General features: G+C 40.4%; 1 protein-coding gene across 3 annotated transcripts in view; it reads left to right on the top strand.

Annotated features, from left to right (window-relative positions):
• SPAG16 (sperm associated antigen 16) overlaps positions 1-27,593 on the top strand; it is a 738,799-nt gene that overhangs the window by 36,500 nt on the left and 674,706 nt on the right. For all 3 annotated transcript variants that reach the window (XM_039494401.1, XM_039494402.1, XM_039494403.1), the window contains exons 5-8: positions 7,747-7,884; positions 12,892-12,999; positions 16,244-16,361; positions 18,074-18,143. In XM_039494401.1, coding sequence (XP_039350335.1) covers positions 7,747-7,884; positions 12,892-12,999; positions 16,244-16,361; positions 18,074-18,143 — 434 coding nt within the window. The remainder of the gene's footprint in view (positions 1-7,746; positions 7,885-12,891; positions 13,000-16,243; positions 16,362-18,073; positions 18,144-27,593) is intronic.

Below are 27,593 nucleotides of genomic sequence, written 5' to 3'. Positions count from 1 at the left end.
AGGACTATAACAATGTTTAAAAGGGGACTGGATAAATTCATGGTGGCTAAGTCCATAAATGGCTATTAACCAGGATGGGTAAGAATGGTGTCCCTAGCCTCTGTTCGTCAGAGGATGGAGATGGATGGCAGGAGAGAGATCACTTGATCATTGCCTGTTAGGTTCACTCCCTCAGGGGCACCTGGCATTGGCCACTGTCGGTAGACAGATACTGGGCTAGATGGACCTTTGGTCTGACCCGGTACGGCCTTTTTTATGTTCTTATGTTCTTATCATTCCTTCCTGGCGCAGCAGAGAAACCTGGAGACTAATTATGATTGAGTCACAATCTCCCACCCAGGCTATGCAAGGGGCAGTGCAACAATGTGTTGCCTATGTTGGCCGGACTATACATTAAAAATCTAGCCCTATTGAAGGAAAACAAAGGACGCAGATTTGCCTGCTTCATTGGAGGGAATTCAGAGCAACCCATTCTGGTCTTTAAGGCCATATATTTTATCTAAATATCTGTGTGTTTGTAACCCTATGCAATTATAGAGCACCTGTAACTTTAATGTCAGAGTGCACTTTACATAATTTAAATCAGAAGGAAACAAAATCTTTCCCTAGTAGTGAGTATATACTAGTCAGTACATATTACATTTTCACTGTATTCATGCTACTGAGTGTTTTAATGTAAGGCTGCTGAGGTGCACTGCAGTTAATGGATATATAACTCTTATCCAGCTATACTGAAGCTGTGTATGTAAGAGACAGGCACAGCATGGCACTGCAAGTCTCCACTAATCTGTCTCAGTGATAGGTTGGAGTGGCTACTCTGAGGGTAAAGAGGTAATTAAACTTCTATATTCTCTTCTTTCTTGACCTTGCTGCTGAGATTTCCAATAAGAATCGTAGTGTGACAGCATGTCATCTTAAATATTAAAGGTGTTGAACATTTTATCTGATATCCAAAGATGAACTATCGTGCTAATCAATCAATCCCCACATCCATTAGCTAACAACTGCAGAATCGTCACACCACCCAATTCCTTCAAAACATTTACGGAGACCTGAATCTGTTTATGGCTTGTATTGCAAGCATATTGAATGTCATGATTTCAGGGTAGACACTGTTGGGCTTTAAATCATACCCTCACAGTTGGTCGTCTGTCTTCTTGAGAATCTCATGTCATAGGTACTTGGGTTATTTCGAGCTAAGGATCCTGACACAAGGAAAAAGGGAAAGCAGTAGAACAGAGACCCTGGACTTCAGAAAAGCAGACTTCGACTCCCTCAGGGAACTGATGGGCAAGGTCCCCTGGGAGAATAACATGACGGGGAAAGGAGTCGAGGAAAGCTGGCTGTATTTCAAAGAAACCTTATTGAGGTTGCAGGAACAAATCATCCCAATGTGTAGGAAGAAAAGTAAATATGGCAGGCGACCAGCTTGGCTTAACAGTGAAATCCTTGCTCGTCTTAAACACAAAAGAACAGCTTACAAGAAGTGGAAGATTGGACAAATAACCAGGGAGGAATATAAAAGTATTGTTCAGGCATGCAGGTGTGAAATCAGGAAGGCCAAATCACACTTGGAGTTGCAGCTAGCCGGAGATGTTAGGAGTAACAAGAAGGGTTTCTTTAGGTATGTTAGCAACAGGAAGAAAGTCAAGGAAAGTGTGGGCCCCTTGCTGAATGAGGGAGGGAACCTAGTGACAGAGGATGTGGAGAAAGCTAGTGTACTCAATGCTTTTTTTGCCTCTGTCTTCACAGACAAGGTCAGCTCCCAGACAGCTGCACTCTGCAGCACGGTATGGGGAGGAGGTGACCAGCTCTCTGTGGAGAAAGAAGTAGTTCGGGGCTATTTAGGAAAGCTGGACGAGCACAAGTCCATGGGGCCGGATGCGCTGCATCCGAGGGTGCTAAAGGAGTTGGCCGATGAGATTGCAGAGCCATTGGCCATTATCTTTGAAAAATCATTGCAATCGGGGGAGGTCCCGGATGACTGGAAAAAAGCTAATGTAGTGCCCATCTTTAAAAAAGGGAAGAAGGAAGATCCAGGGAACTACAGGCCAGTCAGTCTCACCTCAGTCCCTGGAAAAATCATGGAACAGGTCCTCAAGGAATCTAGTCTGAACCACTTAAAGGAGGGGAAAGTGATCAGGAACAGTCAGCATGGATTCACCAAGGGCAAGTCATGCATGACTAACCTAATTGCCTTCTATGACGAGATAACCGGCTCTGTGGATGAGGGGAAAGCAGTGGATGTACTATTTCTGGATTTTAGGAAAGCTTTTGATACAGTCTCCCACAGTATTCTTGCCAGCAAGTTAAAGAAGTCTGGGCTGGATGAATGGACGGTAAGGTGGATAGAAAACTGGCTAGATGGTTGGGCTCAACGGGTAGTGATCAATGGTAGTGGTTCCATGTCTAGTTGGCAGCCGGTATCAAGTGGAGTGCCCCAAGGGTCGGTGCTGGGGCCGGTTTTGTTCAATATCTTCATTAACGATCTGGAGGATGGTGTGGACTGCACCCTTAGCAAGTTTGCAGATGACACTAAACTGGGAAAAGTGGTTGATACGCTGGAGGGTAGGGATAGGATACAGAGGGACCTAGACAAACTAGAGGATTGGGCCAAAAGAAATATGATGAGGTTCAACAAGGACAAATGCAGAGTCCTGCACTTAGGACGGAAGAATCCCATGCACTGCTACAGACTAGGGACCGAATGGCTGGGCAGCAGTTCTGCAGAAAAGGACCTAGGGGTTACGGTGGACGAAAAGCTGAATATGAGTCAACAGTGTGCCCTTGTTGCCAAGAAGGCTAATGGCATTTTGGGTTGTATAAGTAGGGGCATTTCCAGCAGATCGAGGGATGTGATCATTCCCCTCTACTCAGCACTGGTGAGGCCTCATTTGGAGTACTGTGTCCAGTTTTGGGCCCCACACTACAAGAAGGATGTGGATAAATTGGAGAGAGTCCAGCGGAGGGCAACAAAAATGATTAGGGGGCTGGAGCACATGACTTATGAGGAGAGGCTGAGGGAACTGGGATTGTTTAGTCTGCAGAAGAGAAGAATGAGGGGGGATTTGATAGCTGCTTTCAACTACCTGAAAGGGGGTTCCAAAGAGGATGGATCTAGACTGTTCTCAGTGGTAGAAGATGACAGAACAAGGAGTAATGGTCTCAAGTTGCAGAGGGGGAGGTTTAGGTTGGATATTAGGAAAAACTTTTTCACTAGTAGGGTGGTGAAGAACTGGAATGGGTTACCTAGGGAGGTAGTGGAATCTCCTTCCTTAGAGGTTTTTAAGGTCAGGCTTGACAAAGCCCTGGCTGGGATGATTTAGTTGGGTTTGGTCCTGCTTTGAGCAGGGGGTTGGACTAGATGACCTCCTGAGGTCCCTTCCAACCCTGAGATTCTATGATTCTATAAGCCATGGTGAAGAGCTAGAAGAATGCCCACCTGTACTATATATGTCTGGCTCTAACCACACTTTAATTTGTTTCACAATTCCTTTTCAAATTTTAAAAGAAATGAGTGAGAACTATGTAGCTATAAATACTCTATGAATTTTCACCAGCCAAATTTAACATAGTAAGACCTAACCACACTTTCTGCTCTAGCAGCATGCTTTTCCCCCCTTTTCACTGAAAAAGTAATGAGACATGGGTTTTTAATGGTTGTCTTGGAGAAGAGCATGTTAATTTTAATGAAATACAATTAATTCTGAAAAATCTCTTTCAGGATTCTTAGCTCTGCTAGAAGCTAACTTCATCAATTATCCATGTCCTATGTATCTTCATATAGAAAGTTGATGGCTTTCATGCTAGGGCATTCTGTTGAGAAATTTGTCTGACAAAAGGAGTATATAGAAATTGAATCTCCAACTGGTGGTATTGATGGTTTTACCCCATGACACTCATAGGTTTCTAGCTAGTGTAGCCAGCAATTATGCAATTATCTGAGATAGAATTGAGATATAGCATTTCTTTATCTTTCTATCCCTAACACATAGCCTTGCAGAGCAGTACAGAAGAGTAAAGATTCTCCTCCTCTGTCCAGCGGTGGTGTTGCTGTACAGATTGCAGTTCTAGGTGGAGAAGGGGAAGGGTACCTAATACTTTCCTATCATGATCAAGCGGGCAGAAAAGGGAGAGGCCATGGCTGTAATGCTCCCACCATGTACCAGCTGGCAAATCTAACTGGGCAGGAAAGGGTAGCATTGTGCACTTTGACTTGGGGGCAACTCATGTGAAGGGCTTGCCGCACTGAACCCGGATTTAATAATGGCTATTTGTAGTGTGACCTACTCATACACTTAACTTAGCTGGTAACGTATTAATGAATTTATCCCATCTATTAGATGACACGAGGTCCATACTTTCATGGTGTGCAGCTTAGTTTCATTTGAGAATTTGAGTTTGATTATAAAACATGAAATTATGAAACACAAATAATGGACATCTGGTATTAATTCCTGGTTTTGCCAGACACTTCCTTTGTGACTTAGACCTACCATTAATTTTGGGTGCTCATCCTGAGGCATCCAGGGCCTGAATTTTTCAGTTGCACTGATCAGCCATGACTCCAGTAGCAGCACCTCTTGAAAATGAGCTCATTAGACCGTAATCTCTGTATACATCACTCTTTCCTTGTGTAAAATGGACATAATGTTCCATTGAAATCAAATGAGAGTTCTGATTAAAAAGGAAAGTACAGTATGGCCCTGATTGATTTTTGGCTGGGAATTTTCAATAGCATGTAAATGTCATAAGAACCCAAATTCTATTAAATCACTTAGATATGTTGGAAAATATCTCTCTTGTTAGAGAATGTTGAGAATATATAATAGTGTCCTAGATAATTTAAATGCAGCCAAGATAATGAGACCAATTTTAATTGTTCTCTTCCTCTACCCCAAACTGAAAAAGGGAGCTCTAAGATTCATTTTTACCTTACCAAAGAGCAGGGATATATTAACTCTAACTAATTTGGGTTTCTTAGAGTGATTCCTAAATATTTCAAGTCTTCCTTGGGCCATGAAAATGAAAAGTTAATACAACTAGATAGAAAGCGCATAGAGGAAAAAGACCAGTTCATGCAGTAATCTGATATTACACGGCTTATTAACTGAAGGAAGAGAAAGAGGTTCATATTAAACATTATCTTTCCTTTGGTACTCTGACTCCCCCCTGCTGAATTAGAGAGTTACTCTGTGGTAACTGCCAAGATTTCTAGTGCTGAATGAAAAAATAATGAGGAAAAGGGGAAGCATTGCCTTGTGTTGCAGAGCAAACTTAAAAGTATAAGACCAGGACAAAATGGAGGTTTTAGTGTTAAAATAAGCTGTTTGGTGCCATCTTAAAGTTCTTCTTGAAACATAGTTTTCACAATATTAAATGCAAGTATTACCAAACTAGAGTATCCAATGTTTTATTAGCATCAAGTGACAAAGCCATATATGGCTGAGATTGCTTTTGGCAAAAAGAGCCCTTGATATTTATGAGAGCTTTATTTAAAAAAAAAAGGCATAATATGGTCATAGTTCCTTTGTAGGTTAACTTGGGTAGTGTGGTTAGCCTACCTGATATCAAAAGCTTATTTTGGATATGAAAACTAAAAGTGATGCTAGTGTTAATTTAGCTTTGGTTAAATATTATTGAATATTTTCAAGGATGGTAAAAAGATGTATGAGTGACAGTCTCATTCCTAGCTATGAATGGCAGTGCCTACTCCTATGAGGAACCATAGGTAACCCAGATATCACAGATAAGCAATTGACCTTGGCAGAGCACATACACATGGAAACAATAATTTCTAACATTCACTTTCATCCTTTGAAACCTTCCAATGGGAGTAAATGTACATATTTTTTTCAGTCACTGAGATAGCTGATCTAAATGGTTTACACCCTCTGTAGGATGGTCTACAGAACTTCTAGCTTTCTCCAGTGTGTTTTATTGATTTGAAATCCACTACAATTATTCATTTGAAGCCTGCTGTTTGAGTCCAGTTCAGGAGCTAGTGTACAGTATATCCTTCCTAGTTTTTAATTTCTGCTGATGTTGCTATGCATAATAATTGCATACAAAATTTGTGCAAATTCAGTATATTTGCATTTTGGGAAGGCAAAACATGCTGATATGATTTCCTCTAGCAAGTTCAACCCCAACACATTTTTATATGGTAATCAGATTTGATGGACCCAAGGATTGTAGGATAGATCCTCAACTGGTGTAAATTGATACAGCTCCACTGAGCTGATGCTAAGCTGTTGTAAATTGGCACAGCTCCTTGGAGCATAGTTTCACTGACCTCAAAAGAACTATGGCCATTTACATCAGCTGAGGATCTGCTCTGCTGTCCTTGAGAGTGGAGCCAGATTACCCAGTCAGAGCCAAGAAAGCAATGTACTATACCCTGTGCACTAGGGAGGAGTCACTGTGGCTGTGGAACCTGGGAAACTTCTTTAGAACCTCTTCTGGTACAGAGGCACCTTGAGTTAACTGGAGCCCATAGGATCTTGAGTTTGTGTGTGGATGTGTTTTTTAAATGTCTTGGCAAATCTTGAAGTTCATACTGACTCCTAGCTCAAGTAGAACTCTGACAGAAGCAGTCACTTAGGAGATGCTGCTCTCGTGGATAGCATAATCTATCTTTTCGTAGTGTCAGTGAGCCACAGTGGAACTTGCCCTTCTGCTAGGTGGTTCTGCGTTTTCAATAACATCATCCCCATGGGTTGAATTGCTCTAAAGAGTTTGATACTTAGATTGGGTAAAGTCACAGACACTGTTGCAAAAATGATAGAGAGGCTGCATGAGTACTATGCAAATGTACATAGAATATCAGGGTTGGAAGGGACCTCAGGAGGTCATCTAGTTCAACCCCTTGCTCAGAGGGGGACCAATCCCCAGACTGATTTTCACCCCAGTTCCCTAAATGGCCTCCTCAAGGATTGAGCTCAGAACCCTGGGTTTAGCAGGCCAATGCTCAAACCACTGAGCTATTCCTCCCCACATGGCTACCTAAGAATCACTGTTCACTGGCTAAGGTATGGCTTGGTCTGCAATTGTGGCACACAGGCTATAGAGTTCTACATCACGGAAGCTCATAGGCTCAAGATTTGGCCTGCTAATAAGAAAAATGTATAAATATCACATTGGACAATGGGAAATGTTTGTGATTAGCAGATTCAAAAATAATCCAGGAGAAAAATGTAATACTGATATGAAAGAGTTAGTAAAATGAAGGAGAAGGGGACATTTTTCCAGGTAAACTATGAGTTCTATGCTTGGGACAATTGATAGCACATGTTCCATAGCTTTTTTTTTTTTGAGTCATAGAGGCCTTCAGAAAAACAAGCGTGTGTTTAAGACGACTAGACCTAAAAGGACTGTGTATCTTTGGAAACTGCTACTTTTAAAGGGGTACAATTTGAGGTGAATATTTTTTCTTTACGTTTTCTTTTGAAATCATGGACCAGAAGAAAGGAAGGAAAAGAACAACCGTTGAGGTTAAGGCCATATGCTACAAATAAAATGTGTTTTAAATGTTATGAAAAAGTGCTAAAATGAAGGGGACCAAAATAGGACATAACATAATGAGTGGTAATATCACTAAGTCTGAGTATAAACGAGAATTTTTCAACAAGGCTGCTATGTGTGTTAGTGATTATAGTTAATGTAAATGTGAACATGGGAAGGAAAATACTGTGGGGGAGATAAAGGAACTTAAAGTAAAACATCTACCCATTTATCTTATTCTAGGTATGAACTGATGCAGAAAGGTGCAATTGAACGTAAAGATATTGGATTTGTCCCAGATATGTACACCTACAATCAGCATTTGGAGATGGAGAACGGAAGATTAAAGAAGGAACTGGAAAACTATAAACTGGCTGCCAGGTTTGTTAGTTTTAATGGCATGCCGCTGCCTTCTTTTTTAAATAGCAAATGCTCCAGAGAAAATAAAATCAAACTCTTAATGGAATTAATACATTTCTATTTTCTCTGTGCCTCTGCACAGAGTCAGTTATGGATGAGGCCCTGACTGAAAGCCGAAGGAAATTGCCAAGTATCTCTCAGCTCTGTCTAGAGAGCTGAGTCTGAATTTCTTTTGCCTCAGTTTGTTTGGCTTTAGTTGATAATATTTAAAATCCAGTAGTCTCAACAAAATACTCCACAGGATTATGAAAATGTAATATGTAGGGATAGATGAAAAATTACCATATCATGCTATGTATCAAAATGTTACAAATTGTCATATTGCAACAAGTTGGCATGTAAAGGAGAATAATAATTCCTCATTATACATTTGATCCTGTAGTCCTTTCAAATGTAAAACTTGTACTGTTTTTAGGTCTTGTTTAGTAGGTATCTGTGTAAATATATATGTTTACATTTATTGACTGTATCTGTGCATATGGATCCACAGTAGCTGATTTTTACAAGATATACAGTAGTCACACTCAGGCCTGGTCTACACTGGGGGGGGGGGGGATATCTATCTGAGTTACGCAACTTTCAGCTACGTGAATAATGTAGCTGAATTTGACGTACTTAGATCTACTTACCGCGGTGTCTTCACTACGGTGAGTGGACTGCTGCCACTCCCTTGTCAACTCTGCCTGCGCCTCTCGCCAAGCTGGAGTACAGGAGTCGAAGGGACAGCGCTCGGGGATCGATTTATCGCGTCTAGACTAGATGCGATAAATTGATTCCTGCTGGATCAATCGCTGCCCGCCAATCCAGCTGGTAGTGAAGACATATCCTCAGTAATTTACATTCAGACTGTAGAATGGAGAGATACAGTGGTGAACTACATTGCAGTCTTTTTTTGATAACTCTTTTCTGCATGTGTGTTCAATGTTGATTTGCACTGACATCTAATGGGTTTTATTGGGAGATGAACTGTGAGTAAAACCATCCCTTTATTCTTCTGTGCAGCCTCCCTTGTGTCTGTGTGTGTGTGTGGGGTGGGGTGGGGTGGAGGGGAGGTGGGAACCAGGCAACCAGCTACTCCCATTTAAGTAGGTAGGGAAGGAGTGACAAGCTGCAGTCAAAGAAAGAAAAGCAAAATCTTACCCTTTGATATTTTTGCCTGTTTGATGGTATCATCTACAGATTTTTCTCTGTAGAAGAGAGCATGCTCCGGTTTGCACAATATAATAACGAACTTCTGACTCATCAGAGTAGATCTTCAGCTGGTATAAATTGTCAGATCCATTGACTTCAATGGATTTATGACACTGCTCACCAGCTGAGGATCTGTCCTGTATATCCCAAGTCCCAGTGCTGGGTGAAATGTACTATACCATATATTTCACTTGGAAGACTTCTATGATCAGCCTTTTTCCTCATTGGTGATACTAAGCTTAATTTTTCAATGCTTCCAGCTGAACATACCGAGGGAGTGCTGATTAGACTGATTAGACGATAATACTCATTATACTCAGTGTATCAGACAGAAAGTTTTCATGGTGAGATGCATCGCTGTGAAATGTATTTGAAAATAGCTTCTAATTAAATTTGTTGCTTCTGAGCTTGCTGTTCTTGACAATCATCTTGCTGAAAAGGGACATTATTTGTGACACCACCAGTATGGGGGCCCAGTGTAAGAGACTGCAAACCAATTTCCTCCTGCTTTAATGTTGTTTAACCATCACAGGAAGAGCTTTAGTGTCTAAAACTAAAAGTAATGTTGTTGTTTTAATACTGTATTAAAATGATTGTACAGCAACTGTAGACACACTTACTAGATTCCTAACTGTTACTCACACATTTCACCATGGATTTTCAGCCTTTAAAGAGAAATTCTTGATCAGTTTCAATTCCTGTGCACAATAAATAATACATTTTAATAGGCTGTCCAATGTCTGAAAGCCTCTATCTGCCTACTGAAATAACTAGAGAAAACACTAAAAGAAATATAGCATATGTGCAGAAATGCCCCTTCTACTCCAACAATACCTCCACAAACATTAAATACCATGCAAAAACTTTGTTAAACTGAAATTTAGGCATATCAATAATTTTAGGGATTTTTTTTTAAATAATGTGTTGTAGTTCTAAAAATTAACCATCTGAAAGTCATGGAAATCAGCTTAAAATTGCATTTAGTTTGAGACTGTAGAGATTAAAAAACCCAACAATCTTCATTCTCCTCTTCTGTCCCTTGTATTTTCCAGACAAGATTCTAGGCTTGTATAAATTAGTATAGTTCCATTGAAGTCAAGTTCTGATTGGTTGGCAAGGCAGTTGCTTTGTCTTCTGCTGTAACACTTCTTTTGCTATAGCAAGGATATTTTGTCTAGCTATATAGTATACAAATAAGGAAATGTTGAAAACAATGTATTTGAATACATGAATTAAGATTTATTTGTTGATTTAAATCCATCTATTTAACTAACACATACATGGAGGGTTTGATCTCAGCAGGGGCAAAGAAGCATAATTCCATTGTTTTCAATGTTGATTTACCCCAGCTGAAGATATGACCTTCTTTGTATATTAGTTACTTTTCAGTCAAGTCATATATCACAGTTTCAGTTGGAATATTAAATCTTGGTTATCTTGGTGATCTGAGATGCCTTGAATCTCTTTAGGCTTTGGCCTTTGATTTCAGAGGTACCTTCCAGTCCCATGATCCTATGTTTACCTGCAGCTGTAGACATTTTAAACCATTTCCCCAATTGTTTAAACAGAGGCTATGGACTGTGTGTGTATATCTCTAATGGTAATCACGTCTAATGTGCCCTTAACCACAGAAGGCCCCAACCACTATGTATTGCAAAGAGTTATAAAATTTCTAGCACCTGATGTGGTGGGAATGTATTAGGTCATTAGGGATGTGTAGATCTTTGGTTTGTATATACATTGTAGTAATAATAATAGTAATACTTACCAGTGAATAAGAGAGCCTTAAGTCTGATTATATTTACATGGTTTACAAACATCAGTTAAGTTAGCCTTACAGTGTCCATGTGAGGAAATCTATTGTTCTCATTTTACAAATAGGAATCTAATCTACTTGTGGCACAAGAGATTAAGGTCCCGACTTTCAAAACTGTGCATACAATTATATATCCTGTTTGCAGCTGAAGTCAGACTATCAACGTGTAAAACCTTCCTCAGAATTGATAATCCATTTAAAAAATAGAACCCTTGCTTGACTTCCTTCCCACTGCACCAAAAGCCCATAAAAATGTGCTTGCCTTTGCCGCAGAGAAAAACGCCTTTTTGTTCTTTCATTATGTGCAACACTTCATACAATGATAGGTGCTGCATACAGTGTGTAGGTAAAGGCAAGATGTTGGCGTGCAAATGCGTGGTTTCTAAAAGGTTCCTCATTATATTACAGATGGCTCAAAGTTTAGGGCTGGGTTTTTCAGAGTTTACAGGAATTAGGTGCCAAATTCCATTGCTATTCAATGGGAACTGAGTGACTAACTCCCTTAGGCTCCTTTGACAATCCCAGCCTAGTTCTATAAATAGCCCTGCTTTTCCCGCCTCAAATTCTGCTAACTGCTTGTGACGAGAGCAAGACTGACAGCCCTTACACTAAAATTTCTGACATACGTGCCCACCAAAAGAGAGAGAATTGGCAATGCTACAGATGCAGTGGGATCTTCCACACTGTGAACCACCAATCCACCTGGAACGATCATTTTCATGAACAAGGTCTTCATGATAGCCAAGTCTTCAGTCTCTCATATGAGTAGCATTGTGATGGTGTTCTTTCTTGAGCAGACACAATTCAGTAGAAAGTAGACTGAGGCCACCAACTTTTTCTCCTCATTTCAGTCACTGCCAATCTGGGATGGATTTGAATCAGTGATTTAGGGCTTGTCTACACTGCCCTATGATTAGGACTACGGGGATGTGAGTAGCAGTGGGTAGCAAAGTGCTGCACTGTAACCACACCAGCAGGATCCACAAGGGGAAACAAAAAGGTTTCTACTTAACATAGTCCTCTTCAAACAGAACTACACTAATGTGAACAAGGAACCTCATAGTTTGCATCTGCAGCATCCACATGGAGGAGTGTGGCAGGGCAATGACTCACTGGCGCAGTGCCTCCTGCTGGTTGCCTCAGGAATTAGTTCTTTCCAGGCCGGAGCGCCCTCTGCAGGCCAGTGTCTCACCTGCCGCTGGCCTTGTGTTCCTCCCACACCCCTCTGCCCTCTGCCCAGGGGTTCTGCCCACCACAGTACCCCCTTGCTCTGGGTCTACCCTCCCAGGGGAACCCCCAACCCTCTAAACCCATCTTGCCTCAGTGGCTACTGCCAGTCGTCATCTAGCCGCTGCTCACTGGGGCCAACTGCAGTCTGTAAACCACTCATCATCGGTAAGGGGGTTAGGACCTGCTGCCTTTGCCCATCTCTGGGCTGCCCCTCTGCAGCCCCAGTACCTTTTTGGCCCTTTTTGCAGCCTGGGGGTTTTCCTGGCTGGAGCTCCCCAGCTCCCTCTGCCCTTCCCCACCACTGCTCCACCACAGATACCCTTCTCAGCTCCCAGGCAGCCAGGTCCTTCTCTCTCAAGAAGCTAGATAGAGAGTGTGTGTCCTAGCTTCTGGCCCACAGCCCTCTTATAAGGGTCAGGTGGGCCCTGATTAAGCTGGCCACAGCTGTGGCTGCTTTCCCATCAGCCTACCTTTTCCCCTGGCTGCAGCCCTCTCCAGGGCTGCTTTAATGCCTTCAGGGTTGGAGCAGAGTGACCACCTCGCTACAAGGAGTGACAGTACAGCACTTTAGTACACACTGCTATTCACACAACTGTAGTCTCAACTATGGGACAATGTAGACATAGAGTTAAAAGATTCCGTATTCCATTATCCATTTCTTAAATCATCGTCTCCCAAGTTCCAGTCTTCAAGAGATTGTATTACAAGTTTCACATTGTGTTTTCATGCAGCAAAGCTAAGGAGGCTCTGCAAAAAATACAGAAAGGACGTGATTTCCATCGAATGAACCATAAGCGAGTGGTCCAGGAAAAAAACAGGCTCATTAGTGATATTAAAAGGTAAGCAAACTGATCTTTTTTTACTGTCATTTAACAGAAAACTAAGTGAGTTTGAGTTGTTACTTGGCAATGTTATATCATGGTTGAATTTTAAATTGTTAGACCAAAGCAGTTCTGATAATTGGCAGTTCTGCCCAGCCTTGAAAGCAGAGAAATGATAACCTAGGCCTCTAAAATTCAAATGTCTCCAGTGTTTCAGAAATTGGAGGAAACTTCCTAGGATGCACAGAAAGGAGACATACGTACAGCGACTATTTTTGGTACATAAAGCATGTAACGTTCCTTGACTGTCAATTCCTTTTTTTCATAGTGGTTGAAGAAGCTCACTTATTTGTTTCAACTTGAGTTAGATACAACTAAATCAATCTTCTTTTTTTAAATGTCATTATTTCTTGCCCTTGACAGTTGTTGACTATGATTTGATCTAATCTTAGAATGTCATAATGTACTTCTTTTTGTGTACAGCAAAAATGTCTAAAAGAAACAAAAAGAAGTACATTATGACATTGATAGGTAGAATGAAGGAGAAGGATTGGAAGTATATAAAAGCAAATAGTACTTTGCACTTAAACAGCATCTTTCATGTGAACACCTCAAAATGTTTCCCAAAGGCAGGTGATATTTGTGATAGTCTGGTGTGCAATCCTGATCAGTGAGGGGCTGTGTCACCTCTGAAAACTTGGTCACCTCACCGTGCTTTGCTGTTGTAGCTTCCAACTTGGTTCAGCAACTCTTAGCTTGTCAACAGCACACTAGCCACCCTTTGGCTTCCAGCAGCCTTGGCTACTGCTTGCAGGGTTACCCCAACACACTCCTAGTCCTGAATTTCCCCCCAGAACACGTGTTCTGTACAGTCCAGCTCTCTCCGGGACAATTCAGATATTTTAGATCCATTGCCCCTGTAGGGAACAATATACAACAATTTGCTACTTTAATTGGAGTTGCTCAAAAAATTCACAACACTGGATTAGTTTTGATTTAAAGAATAAAACAAATGTATTTAACTACAAAGAGAGATTTTTAAGTGAGTACACTTATAAGGCATTAAAGTCAGAATTTGTTACAAGAGAAATATAGAGAAAATGCTTTCTTAACTAAATTTAAGAAACCAGACTTGGTTCAAGGTAAAATTCTTACTACATACTCTCAGCCACAGGGCTGACAAAATTGCAGGTCAGGATCTCTCCCAAAGTCAAATGGCTGCTTCCTTTGTCATCTTAGGTAAAAAAGAAAGAGAGATAGGTAGGAAGAGAAGCTTTGGGGTGTTCTTGCCCCTCACTGTATAGTCCATTCCCCCTGTGAAATGCATTTTCCTGTGGATTACCTCTAGATAAAATTCCTTCCTGCTGTGAGGATGGAGACTAGGAGTCTCATGGTGAAAAAGGATCCGTGCTGCTGTTTGTTAAAATGTAGATCAATGTGTTACTGCTCCCCTTCTTTGCCAAAAAATAGCCACTTGGCAGGTGATTGCCTATCACCTTAAGTCTAAATAGTCATAGGTCATTCCCACTATATATAGAGAAAGGTCCCTAACTCCTCCACATCACCTTCTGCAGGATTTATGATTTCCTTTTTTGTATATTTTCCTTATTTTAAATGGAGTGAAGTACTATTGGTAAAGTATTTTGTAGTAATTTTCCTTAATGGTTAAAAAAATAGATGAGCTATTGGCTTTCCTCTGGATATTTTCCCATTGTTACAAAGTGATATCTGGTTTTTAGATCAATTTTTCCATCAAGGTAGTCTTATCTTCTAGATCCATCAGTGACAAGTTGTTGTACCTGTGGGAGTCAGGCCCTTTGAGGTGGTCTTTTCATTAATTAGTTTTTCTATCCTTGTTAATGATCTTCTGAAACTTGAGCTTTCTACCTGGGATTTTAATTGCTTTAGGTGCAAATAAACCCAAAGTGTTATATGAATATTCCCTGTGATTTCTTTAATATTAATTTCCATAATTTCATCATTACAGAATAGCTGCTGCTCCTGGAAATGTTGTGCTCCTCTCCCTTGGCTAGTATTACCTGCCATTCCTTGCTGTCCAAGGTTAGGTTACTGACCAATACATCTACATTGCAAAACCAAAAAAGGCAAAAAAATGTGCCAGCAAGTCTCAGAGCCCAGGTCCACTGACTCAGGCTTGATGGGCTCACGTTATGCGACTAAAAATAGCAATGTAAATGTTTCCCTTTGGGCTGGAGCCTGGACTCTGAGACTCGCCCCTCTGGATGGGTTTCAGAGTCCAGGGACCGGCCCAAGTGGAAATGTCTACATTGCTATTTTTAGGCTTGTAGTGCAAGTCCCAGGAGCCCAAGTCAGTTGACCAGGGCTCTGAGATCCGCTGCTGCAGAGTTCTGTTTTTTTGTTTTGTTTTGTTTTTTTGCGTTGTAGATGTATCACCAATCAACTGTGATAATTCTTTAGAATCTCTTCCTTGAGTGGATCAACTTTAAAACAAGCTTTGGGCCAAATCCTGGGAGTTGCGGATGTTAATTAAGTACCTCTCAACACCCTTCATGATTTTGGCTGACTCACTTTATATGCATTTTAACTTTACAGTCTATCTTACTGCAAGAAAAATCCCAGTTTTGTCTCTTTTTGCGAGGATTCTGGCAAAACACAATATTCTTGAAATTGTTAATTGTTGTGTATTGAGCTGAACAATTTATCCTGAAAAATATATCATTCTCATACTTTGATTCATGAGATGGTATGGGTGACTTAGCTTCTTGTTAATTTGAGGAAGGGATCCAAATATAGTTTCTACTGTAATTAATGCTACAAAATTTCATATTGTAGCTGATTTCTCTAAATTAGTAGCCTACTTGGTTGTCAAATCCTGTCTGCATTTTTCTTTCTCCTAATGAAATAACATCCATCTACAAGAAGGAAGCAAAGATTAAGAAGGAAGCAAAGATTAATAAAGGTTAATCTATATAATGCATTTAATGTATTTTGAAGACTAGGGGAGTTGCTGAAAACAGAAAACAAAACTGGATAGATTACTTCAAAAGGTTTTGGTGGCAGGATATACAGATCCTATTACTGAACGACTGGTACATAAATATTTTTTCCTTGGCGCTCCAGTGGGGTGGTTGCATGCTAAATAACATTAGCTGTGTCCTGTGTTTTGACCTTTCTACATTTTATTCTTCTCCATAGTACATGGGGAAAAAGTTATTTAGATGGAAATTGCTGATTTAACTCAGTCATCCTTTAAAATACATTTGGCTTTTATTGTTCATAGGCTGAAAGCACATTATGCATCATATGAGCCAATGCTGAAGCAGTTGACTGAAAAATACCAGACTATACTGAGACAGAAAATGCTAACCAGCCTGGAGAGAGACAGAGCAGTTGGTCAGGTAAAAACATAGTCAGCTACACTGGGAGAAACATACTTGCAGCTGAGTCATAATTTTTGTTTAAATAAGAATAAGCTAGATTATTTCTGAGTTTTGTGTGACTTATTTACAAATATTTTGTTCTTTTGAAGTTGCTATAGGAATCTTGATGCTTTAGTTTAACGTACCCAGACAGAATATTAAAGTCATATCTGTCTTCAAGTGCCTTGCTGATGTTATGTAGCTGAAGAGACAAAATTTTATTAATGGTTTAAACTGGAAGTATTTACAATCAACTCAGTATCAGTGAGACAAAATCACTAATACAGACTGGAATTTGTCCTTTCTACTAAACCAACCTTAAGTTGAACAGGGACTTTACTTGGGTGAAGGACTGTGTTAAACAAATTAACAACAGGAATGGGCGTACTGGAATCTTCTTTTAATCATTCTTTCAGCTTTCATGTTTGTGAATGAAACCTCAGGGGAACTGTGACCTAGTCAGATGACTTGCACTGAAACTGTATCAAAGTACTATAATTTTAATAATATTTTAATCCTTAGAGCCCTGCAAATCTGTGGATATCTGTGGACCATGTTTGTGGATTGTGGATCGGATGTGGATACAAGTTTTGTATCCACACAGGGCTCTATTAATCCTTATGGATACTGCACAGGAAACCATCCTTAAAGGTTATTAGCTGCCACAATAGTTTTAATCAAATATTGTCAGTCAAAAGGGTTTAAAGAAAGGTATGTCCATTTATCTCCAATAGTTTCAGGTACTTCAAAACTTAACTGTAGAGATGCAGTATCAGTAAGCTTCTATGATCTCAGCCTTCAAAGATCATTGCTAAACTCCAAATAATTTAGCTCAGACCCTAAAGAATTACACAGTGCATTTTTCTACTTGGGAATGATCTTAAAACTCCTGCTTCCTGAAGTGATAGGTACCAGACACAGACACCTTTGTCCTCCAAATGGAGAAAGGTTGTGTTTTTGCCTGTCCCTGGCCCTTTTAGTTTCATCTGATCTGTAGGTTGATAGAGATAATATCTTGCCCCTTTAGCACAGGGATGGGTTGAGAACAAAGGTCTACATGAAGGAAAATGTCCTAGAGGAAAAGAAGGGTTATGGCCAATACATTGACACCCAGAAGAAGGGATCAATCATTTAAATGCATAGTAAAATGCATATCTTGCAAAATCATCCTTTGATGCAATGAAAATGAAAGATCTTATACATGACAGGACTGTATACCACATCCTAGGCTACTAGGATGACCGGCATTCCTTAATATACAGTATTGTGTGATCAGTTTTATTGTGACAATTCTGTGAGCCATATTGTGTCATCAGGTTAACTTTTAATTCAGTGAAAAATTATGATTAAAAGTTGATATCACAATATGGCCCATAACATTGTCTATATTTGCATTGTTTTAATAAATATGCAAAATTCCCGCCAGAAATTCTGGATAGATTATTTTATATCACTGTAGGATTAAATATTTTCAAAATGAGTTATATTCGAGCTATTTCTTGAAAAAGAAATGGAATGAGATGAGTAATTTAAAATCTTTATATAGTTAAACAGAGATAGCGAGTTAGATAACTCAGTAATTGTACATGGTATTTACTGCTTATTTATGTATGTGTGTTCCGTCTTCTATACTGGTAGTTATAGGGTACAAAAGCCTATCCTGATAACTGTTCTTTATTTTTACTCTTTAGGTTACAGGTTTACAAGCTACGTTACAAAATTTAGAATCTGGGCGTGCCAGTGAGATCCCTGTGACTAGAGGTAAAACATTCTGTTAAACGTTCACATACACTATGAGGAAGGCATCTAGTGTAATTCAGAACCTTATATAATACACAGTTTAAAATACAGTGGAAACTCGACTTTACAAACACCAGTCTTGTGAACAACGAGTTATACAAACCATTTGTCCTGGAAAAAGATAATCACATAATGAAAGGGATGTCACTGAAGAACAAGTCAACATCCCTTCACATTCCAATGCTTTCAAGGCATTGAAAATTGCCTTGCAGTGGTTTGAAGGAGAAGAAGGAAGTGATGCAATGCATCATACTGCAACTTATGCATGATACCAACTGTAATTTTAAGAAGTTCAGTTTAGTTTTATAAACTCCTCAATCCCCAATTAGTTCATAAAATAGTGGTTCTACTATACTTGTATTTCAGATGTTTTAGTGGCAGCTACAAACTAAGGATTCAGTTTTGTAGTTTTATCACTTGAATACTTATTCTCACATTTTGGTTCTATTGAGGACAATGAAATTACATATGTCAGTAAGGACAACTTTGCCTGAGTAAGTGTGGCGGGATCATGACCTAGAAACCTAATTTGGATCTGATTCTGCCATCTGGTTCACTATGTAAAACATAACCAGGAGAGCAGTCTCCTCTAACTCAGTGTAAGGTTGGCAGAATTTGATGTTTTGAGAGCTTTTAAAAATGCTGGTATTGTAGAGCCCAACAACTAATTTTAGCACATTGATCTTCTGCAGAGGTCTTTAATAACACAGAGTATATAATACCTTCTGGAATAACACCTATATCTGTATCTTTAAAAAGTACTTACTCTGTGACTTTGAAAAAAGGAAGAAATTAGTGTAACTATTCAATGAATTTTGTAGCATCCTCTGTGAAAAAGGTCCTTTTATGTGCTTTATATCCCTTGCTGTGCTTTTTTAAAATTACTTCAGAGGAAACAAGGTTTGGAAAGAACTAATAGCCAAATCTTCAACTTTTTGTTTTTTCTGATTCCTTTATTTGAGTGAAGGGGACAGCAAGTATTTCTCTAAATTATTGAGATGACTTATTTAACTCTTAATGCAGATATTACAGCACTCATCTTCTTCACTGCCATAAATCCCTTCTCTTTTGGTCATGGTTTGGTTTGCGACTCTTGATTTAAAGGATGCATATTTTCGCATTTCAATTTGTCACTGTGACATAAACCCCCCCCCGTATCCATACCCTACACACCATTGTAATAATCTTTGTAAAAATATGCTGTGAGGTAGCATTTGAAAATAAAAACGTACTGGTCAATAATATTGTGGTGAAATGTATGTACACATATAATATTGGGAAGTTGTGAATTTCCCTATATGATACTAGCACATATTCAAAACCACACAGCCCTTCCTAGGTAAAAATTGTTAAACAGGTCTATTATAAACAAAGGGATGTGTATTTACCTCAATTTACATATAAGTAGTAAACAGGGCACTAAAGACAGAGGGGGAAGAGATAGCGGGAACAGAACAATTTGGATTTCAGCAAACACACAGGTGGAGGAGAAAAGAACCTGGAGCTTCCTTCACCATCAGACTCCATGTCACCTTCTTCACTGCTTGAATGAGCTTTACCCTGATGGATAACCCTCAGAAGAATCCAGTTCAGAGGTTCACTGGACTATTAAAGAAAGGGGCAAAGAACCCCATATTGTCTCTTTCACCTAAGAAGACAAACACACCAACACTTTTAGACCTCTTGGAGAGATCCTGACCAAGGTCAGTCACTATCTTTCTGGAAGACTATGGGTGAGAGAGGCCATCTTGAACAAAGCCTTGAACCAGAATTTGCTAGGTTAAGTTTTAGACTTTTAGATGCATGTTTTCACTTGCATTTGCTTGTAACCATTTCTAATTTAGGATTTTAAATGAATTCAAGTATATCTTCTTTTTGTTAATAAACTTGTTTTATCTTTAATCTAAACCAATCCAGTGTTGTGTTTAAATGGAACTGTTTTTGCAACTTTAACTGGAGTTACCACTGTTGACTATTGACTCCTTACAGTGGCAATGGATCTTAATATCTGAACTGTCCACTAGAGTTCTGGACAGTGCAGAACACATGTTCTGGGAAAATCTGGGACTGGTAATGTGTTGGAGTCATAACAAAGGTTGGTGGAAGCCAGAGTGTAAATGGTGCTTTTGCTGACAGGCTGCTTGGGTCAGAGCTGCTGGATTAGGGCTGTAGCTCTACACAGACACTCAGGGTGTGACTTGCATGCTGGTAGTCTGTTTGTGAGTGGCCCAGGTTAGGACCTACAACAGCAAAGCATTGTGAGGCATCCAGGGTTACAGGGCAAGCAGTGACAACCTCTTACTGGTTAGGATTGCACCCCAGAATGACAGTTGCTTTCCTCACATACGTTCATTTAGTGGTGGCAGGATGCCATTTCCAATACGAGGTGCTGCCATTTGGCCTCTCAACAGTGCCCAGAGTTTCCACAAAATGCCTCTTTGTGGTAGTGGCTCATCTGAGAGGGCAAGGTATTTTTGTTTACCCTTATTAGGATGACTGGTTAATGAAGGTTGCTGCGCCTGAAGACCTGTTAAGTCATATTGCAGTTACAATCCATCTATTCTTGGACCTGGGTCTTCTATACAATTAAATCAATCAAGCAATATCAAATCAATGCTTAACTCAAAGAATTGTGTTCATAGGTGCCACACTGGACTCAGTGGAAGAAAGAGCCTTTCTGCTGGGGGACAGGTTTCTGAGGTTGAAGCAGCTTATTCTCAATGCTGGGGAGTGTCTGACTTGAAAAGTAATCTTTTTTTTCCTTGATCTCATGGTGGCCACTACCTATGTAACTCCTTTTGCCCAATGAGGCTTATGCAGCACTGGATGTCTCAGGTTTACTGTCCAAGTCTGGAACAATTTGCACTTGTGGGTCACCATACCTCCAAACATCTTACTTTCACTGGAGTAGTAATTTAAGAGAACAAATGTCTTCAAAAGTGTCCAGTTTGAGGCTCTGGCAGCATTGGTGATGTTAACTTCAGATGCGCCAAACAGTGATTGTGGAGACACATCTGAATCATCAGGCGCATCAAGGACATTGGTCTCATCAGGAAAAGATTCTGCACATCAGTGTGTTGGAGTTGAGAGCCATTTGTGTAGCCCTCAGATCATTCTTTTCTCACATGAATGGAAGGATGGAATAAGTAGTAATGGACAATACTACTTCAATGTACTGTGTCACCAAGCTGGGTGTGTGTGTTCACTTTCCTCGTCTTTGTGCAGAAGCAATAAGGTTATGGGATTGGTGCATCCTCCACTATGTGTTTCCAGTGACCCTGCATTTGCTGGGAGAGAGCAGTTTGACTGCAGACTGTCTCAGCAGAGACATGTCTCAGAAACATGAGTGATCGTTGAAGGATTAATTGGTTTACCACATATTTGCCAGAAGGAGTCGACCAGACATGGACCTGTTTGCAATAATGTGCAACAAGAAGTGTTGCCTCTTCTGCTTCAGAGGCAGCAGGGACATCCAGTCTTTGTCAGATGCCTTCCTACTGCAGTGGGGAAGGAGCCTGCAGTATGATTTTATCCCCTTTCCATTGATCCAGAATGTGGCAAGGAAGATACGTCAGGACATGGCGAGGATGATTATCATTGCCCCAGCCTGGCCACACCAGCAATTGTATACTGTCTCTTCCAACTGTCTGGCAGAGTCTTCGTGTGTCTTCCTCTGTCACAGGTCTGTTGTCTGAACAGGAAGGGAGGTTTCTTCATTCCAACCTGCAAGCCCTCCATCTGATGGCTTGGGTGATTGATTGTCTCTAATTGGAATCTGTCTACCAGACAACATTACAAATCAAAATGGACCAGATTTGTGACTTGGATGACTGGGAAGGGCATCTTTCCTGCTTCAGCATCCACACCCTATAGTCTAGAGAATATCTGATCTTTTTAAAATATGAAGTGATGTTATCTAATTCATCATTAAGGGTTCATTTGGGAACCATTTCTGCCCATCATACCTTAATTGCTGGTAGATTACTGTGCTTAATACAATTTAAGAGGTTTATGAAGGGCTTATTTAATATGTATAATCATTTGAGAAATCCTGTCCCTCTTGGGATCTCAATTTGGTTCTAGCCATGCTGATGAAACCACCCTTTGAATCTTCTGCTGAGTGTTCCTTGTGTTGTTTATCTATTAAAATGACTTTTATTGATATGCCATCTGCCAGAAAGGTAAGTGTGCTAAATGCTCTTGTGACTGATCCACCATTCATCATTTTTCATAAACATAAGTGGTTCTTTAGACTGAACCCAGGTTTTTGCCAAAGGTGGATTTCTGATTTTCATGTCAATCAGTCCATTGATTTGATGGGTTTTGTTTTTCAAAACCACATTCTAATAAGGTTGATTCAGCTTTACTTACTTTGGATGAAAGAAGAATCCTTGTTGCTTATTACACAGAACTAAAAGGTTTTGTAAATCATCCATATTGTTTGTTTGTATGCTAAAAATTGCGTGGAATATAGTTTCTTCCTAGACCATTTCTAGGTGCATTAAATAATGCATTATTGAATGTTTTATTCTTTGGCAGAGACTCCTCTCCGAGGGACAATATGTCCACATTTCACTAGATCTGTGGCAACCTCTCTTGCTTCCCTTAAACAAGTCCCTGCTGTAGAGATTTGCAAAGCTGTTAGCTGGAATTCTGTTCACATTTTCAGTAAGCATTGTGCTTTGGACTTGGCCTCTAGAGCAGATGCTGCTTTTGGTAGAGTGGTGCCTCAGTCTCTTTTGAGTTAGGACTCTGTCCCCACCTCCAGGTTATTTTCAGCACTGTTTATGAGTCTGTCCCATAAGTGGGAATATGTAGAGCCACTTGAACAGGAAAAGAAGGTTACTTGTAACTCGCGTTCTTCAAGATGGCTCTTCATAGTCCTACTCCCTGCTCATCTTCCTGTCTTTGTCAGAGTCTAATTGCTTTTTGTTCCCTGACATTGCAGTGGAAGGAACTGAGGTGGTAGAAGGAACTCCACTCTGTATCCTCGCTCTCAGGATGTTCAGAAATCCTGAACAGGAAGGGGCTGGTGGCGAGAGAGTGCTCTAATGGATACTGCTAGGAGAAGGTTTTACCATAAGTCATCACAAGACAGCACAGTACCCATAAGTGTGAATATGCAGAACCATTTTGAAGAACTCTGGTTACAAATAAGTAACCTTTATGTACTTTCCATTGTTTGAAATATTTTCTTAGGGCTAGATTCTGATATTTACTCACATGCAGTAGTACCTTACTCCTTAGTGAGTCCACTTTAAATCTTAAGTTACAAATAAATGTGTAAACCTCTGTACCAGTGGAGGGGTCCTCGTTCATCTTTGACACATTTCAGGCCAGGAAATGGAGTATAGGTTTCTTGTTATATGCGAATTTAAGGGGTGGGTGCTGTTACCTGAAGGCCTGGAGAATGGGTTCCTCCTCTGTGTTAGTGTTTTATATTATGAATGCTCCCCCTGTCTCTCTTTCATATTATACAAAGCTTTCATTTGTTAGGTGATTCGAAGAACCACTGTCCTGCCATTCACACAGCAGTTGTTTATTGCCCAAAAATCTTGAGCATTTGATAATACCAAAAAGTGACAAGCAGGGGAGCACTTATAAATAAATAAAATCACTTTACATATCCAGTACAAATGATTAAACTCATCAGTCATCCACGCGCTCACACAAGCTTTGATTTACCTCATACCCACTACTTCACATTGCAAATGATATTTCATTTCATTCCCTTCTAACGCCATTGGCTCACATGCTTTTTATTGCTCTATGTTGGTCTCACTCATGTCTCAGTGGGCAATGTGCTTTTATTCAGACAGTCTACCTGCCCTGCATACTGAAAGATGGTAGCATAGTCTGCAGCATGTCAACAAAAGCTTTTTCTGGCCCTGATGTAATTGAAGCCTTGAGAGGTGGACCTATGCACAGATGTAAACTGGAGAAATTTTGGTGGTAGTTCTTTTTCTGAATTTGATGATAGCTTACAGGGAGCCAGTGTACTGAGTGGAGGACATGTGTGATGTGCTCACAGTAGCCCGTGTAGCTGAGGATGTCCATCGCTGTACTTTTGTACTATCTGTAGTTACTCCAGGGCTGACAGCTTTATGCCCCTATAAACTGAATTGTCCTCTGAGTGTGTCAGTACAGTTAGATCTCAAAACCTCTTTTGTACATTTCCCTGGATTGCTGCTGCATCTCTTAGCCAGGATAGCAGTATCTCGTGATCAGCTGTGTGGTATGTTGCAGAGAGGCTCAGGAGAAAGAGAATGGTTCTCGGCCCTCCAGCTATTGACAGAAGGAAATTGTCCTTCAGTGCCACTAACGCTGTTTCCATTCCATAGCCTGATATGACCAGATTGGCTTTGGCTAGAAGAACTAGAAAGTGGCTTTACTAGCTTCTCTATGACATACTGGATGGTAGGTAGCTTGGTGCAATGGGCCAGACTATTGGTGGTCAGACTATTGCATATTTGAAGGAGACAGAGGAGGTATGTAACATTCATAGTAGATTCCAGAACTATTTTCTGAATTTGGCAGCCAGATCTGATGCCCAATTCAGGAAAGCTGTCTGGGACTCACTATTTATCTATTTATTTATTGGCAGTAACACCCACTATGTTTTAAGTGCTTTCCAAATACTTAAAAAGGATGGTTCCTGCTCTAAGGAACTAGTTCCTCGCAGACCTACCTCCTGTCATAGTTGTTACTGCTATTTAATCTCTTGCAAGTATTCTGCATTCATGTGTGGTTCCCAACAACTCTTCTACAGTGTTCTGACTTGGCACTTTTGGGGCCTAATCTAATGCCCATTGAAACAAATAGAAGTCTTTCCACTGATTTCAATGGACACTGGATCAAGCAGGTGTCTGCATATTTCCCCAAGGTTGGATCTATACAGTCAATCATCCTACACGCCAGTTATTGGAGCAGATGCTGATTTTGGTAGAGTGGTGCCACTTCTTTGTTTGGGCCTTCCTTTTCTGTCCTCTTCTATTTTACTTAAAGGTCATACAAATGGTCATTGCCCTACAAATCTGAGTGATCTTCAGAGCATGCTACGAAGCCCATGTTTTTAGCCTGGTTTCTGCAGATGCCTGGCCATTATAAGGATTGGTACTTGTGTAAGGTAAAATTTAGTCACTCAAATGCTTAAAAGGGTTGAGCTGAGTTGGTTTAATCTTTGGTCTCTTATTCTCTTACTTTGGGGTGAGAAACATTTGCTGCTCAGTCTCTTTTGTGACTGGTTTTAGTTGATACCAAAGGTACTTAGAGCCATTTCTGTGAATTTTAAATCTCAAGAACTATATGGGTTTGTCTTTTTTATTATTTTGTACAATTGTCTTTGTTTGGCTGCATGACCTAGCATCTCAGCCTTGCACGTTATTTTCTTTTTGTAACTGAACAACATGAAGAGAACTTAAATGTAAAATTGTGTGTGACTAACCTTAGCGATGGTGTACTTCAACTGAACTTTCTAAATGTGAGGGAAGAGGTGCTTGCCCTTTGCCTGTTCCACACTTGATGTGTAAATGTCATTCTCTCCATTTATGGGCATGCCAGAGTTGATAGAATATAGCATGTAAGAATTTTTTTACACATTTTGAGGGAGTGATAGTTAGTTATTTTCTACCATCTGCATCCAAACTCCTAAAATAAACGTAGACATTTCAAAATGGTCATTTTCTAACATATCAAGTCAATTATATATTTAAACTTTGGGGTTCCTGGATTTAAAATGGGTCTCATAAACTAGAGACCAGATTGTGCCAATATGGGGCTGTTCCATGTTGTTGGCAGTGTTGAGCTTCATCATCGCCAGGAAACTCTGGGTGGGGGAGATATAATCTCTCTTTCAGGTCCTTTGTGAGCAGGAGGAGTGCACATCCCTTTGAATGGTGCAGCCTGCCCCAACCCCAATGTGTGCTTAGCCAATTTCAGGGTGAAAGTGGGATAGAGGGAGCAAGACCCCTTCCTGTCATATAGGGGCACACAGATGGAACACATCCTGCATGCTCCTGAGCACAGGGCTGCTATTGAGTCTGGTGGGAGGAATAATAGGGTGAAGTCTGCTTTCGCTCTCGTTCTCTCAACACCCACTCAAAGACCAGATACAGTGGAAGGGAGATGATGCAGTAAGTAAACATTACTCCACAAGTCTGTTTTACCCAGCGTCCATTGCAAATCAATAGCATTCTCTCCGACGTCCTACTTAACACCGTAGGACATAAAAACAACGAGGAGTCCTTGTGGCACCTTAGAGACTAACTCCTCATTGTTTTTGCTGATACAGACTAACACGGCTACCACTCTGAAAACTGTAGGACATGTACTCGATGATCAGCAAGATGTTATAAAGGAGTTGTAGATATACCCCTTGCACATCATGATAAAAATGTGTTCCCTAGACTTCCATCAAAAATCTGAGTTGTCAGTGATATCTTTGATTATTTAGTTCAGTCATATTCATTTTGTTGAGTTACACTATATCTAAAAAAAATTGAAAGGCAACTATGTACAGCTGCTGTTTTGGAGAGTCAAGTGCTGGGAAACAAAATGTTGCTTGCGTGAGACTCTCTGAAACACAGCAGAGGTTGGAAACAGCATTCACAACCTCCACACATCTTTCTAATTCAGAACACACGTGCAGCCTTGCTATGTGCGGCTACTGGGTTTTGGGAAGTAGCCAACAAAGTCAGTCCTCAGCTCCTATGCTAATTTTGCATGATGTGGATTTGTGTTGTGCAAGCTTCAAACATATACACATTTTCACCTTCTCTGATGCCTTGTGGAGAGCTCATCTATGGTATGGAATAGACGTACAGCATTTCTCTGTATGACCTCGCTATTGTTTTGACCACTGGTGCAGCCGGAATACTGAGATTCTCTTAGCTTCGGCCCTGACATGCAACGTCAGAAAGTTCAGTATTTGGCCTTTCTCTTTCAGAGCTAGCTCCACAGATCATCCAACCTGATCTATGCCTAAAACTTGGGTCAATCTAGCTACATCACTCAGGAATATGAAATACTATAGGCCCTGCTAAGCCTAGCTACTGCATCTTGAGAGGGTGGAGTTGCTAGATTAACAGAAAAATACCTTCCCTTACTATAGCAAGTGTCTTCATTACAGTGCTATAGCAGTGTGGCTGAAGCTGTGCCACTGTAGTGTTTGTAGAGTAGATATAGCCTCAGTGTTGCCACTGTAACTGTAGGGGACGGAATCAGAGCTGATGGATAGCTGCTGCGGGACTAGCCCCCACCTTCCAGAGATTCCCTCAGTTGTGTTCTATGTCTTGGAGGTACTGGCAGGGCAGTGGAATCCAGTACCTCCTGCAAGAGAGAATTAAAACAAAACTGCAGAAGTGATTTGTTTTCGGTTGGCACAGCACCTGCTCAGGCAACAGACTAAAAGGA

This window comes from Mauremys reevesii, linkage group 11, assembly GCF_016161935.1.
Source record: "Mauremys reevesii isolate NIE-2019 linkage group 11, ASM1616193v1, whole genome shotgun sequence".
Classification (NCBI taxonomy): Eukaryota; Metazoa; Chordata; order Testudines; family Geoemydidae; genus Mauremys; species Mauremys reevesii.
This window is presented reverse-complemented; position numbering and strand designations above follow the sequence as displayed.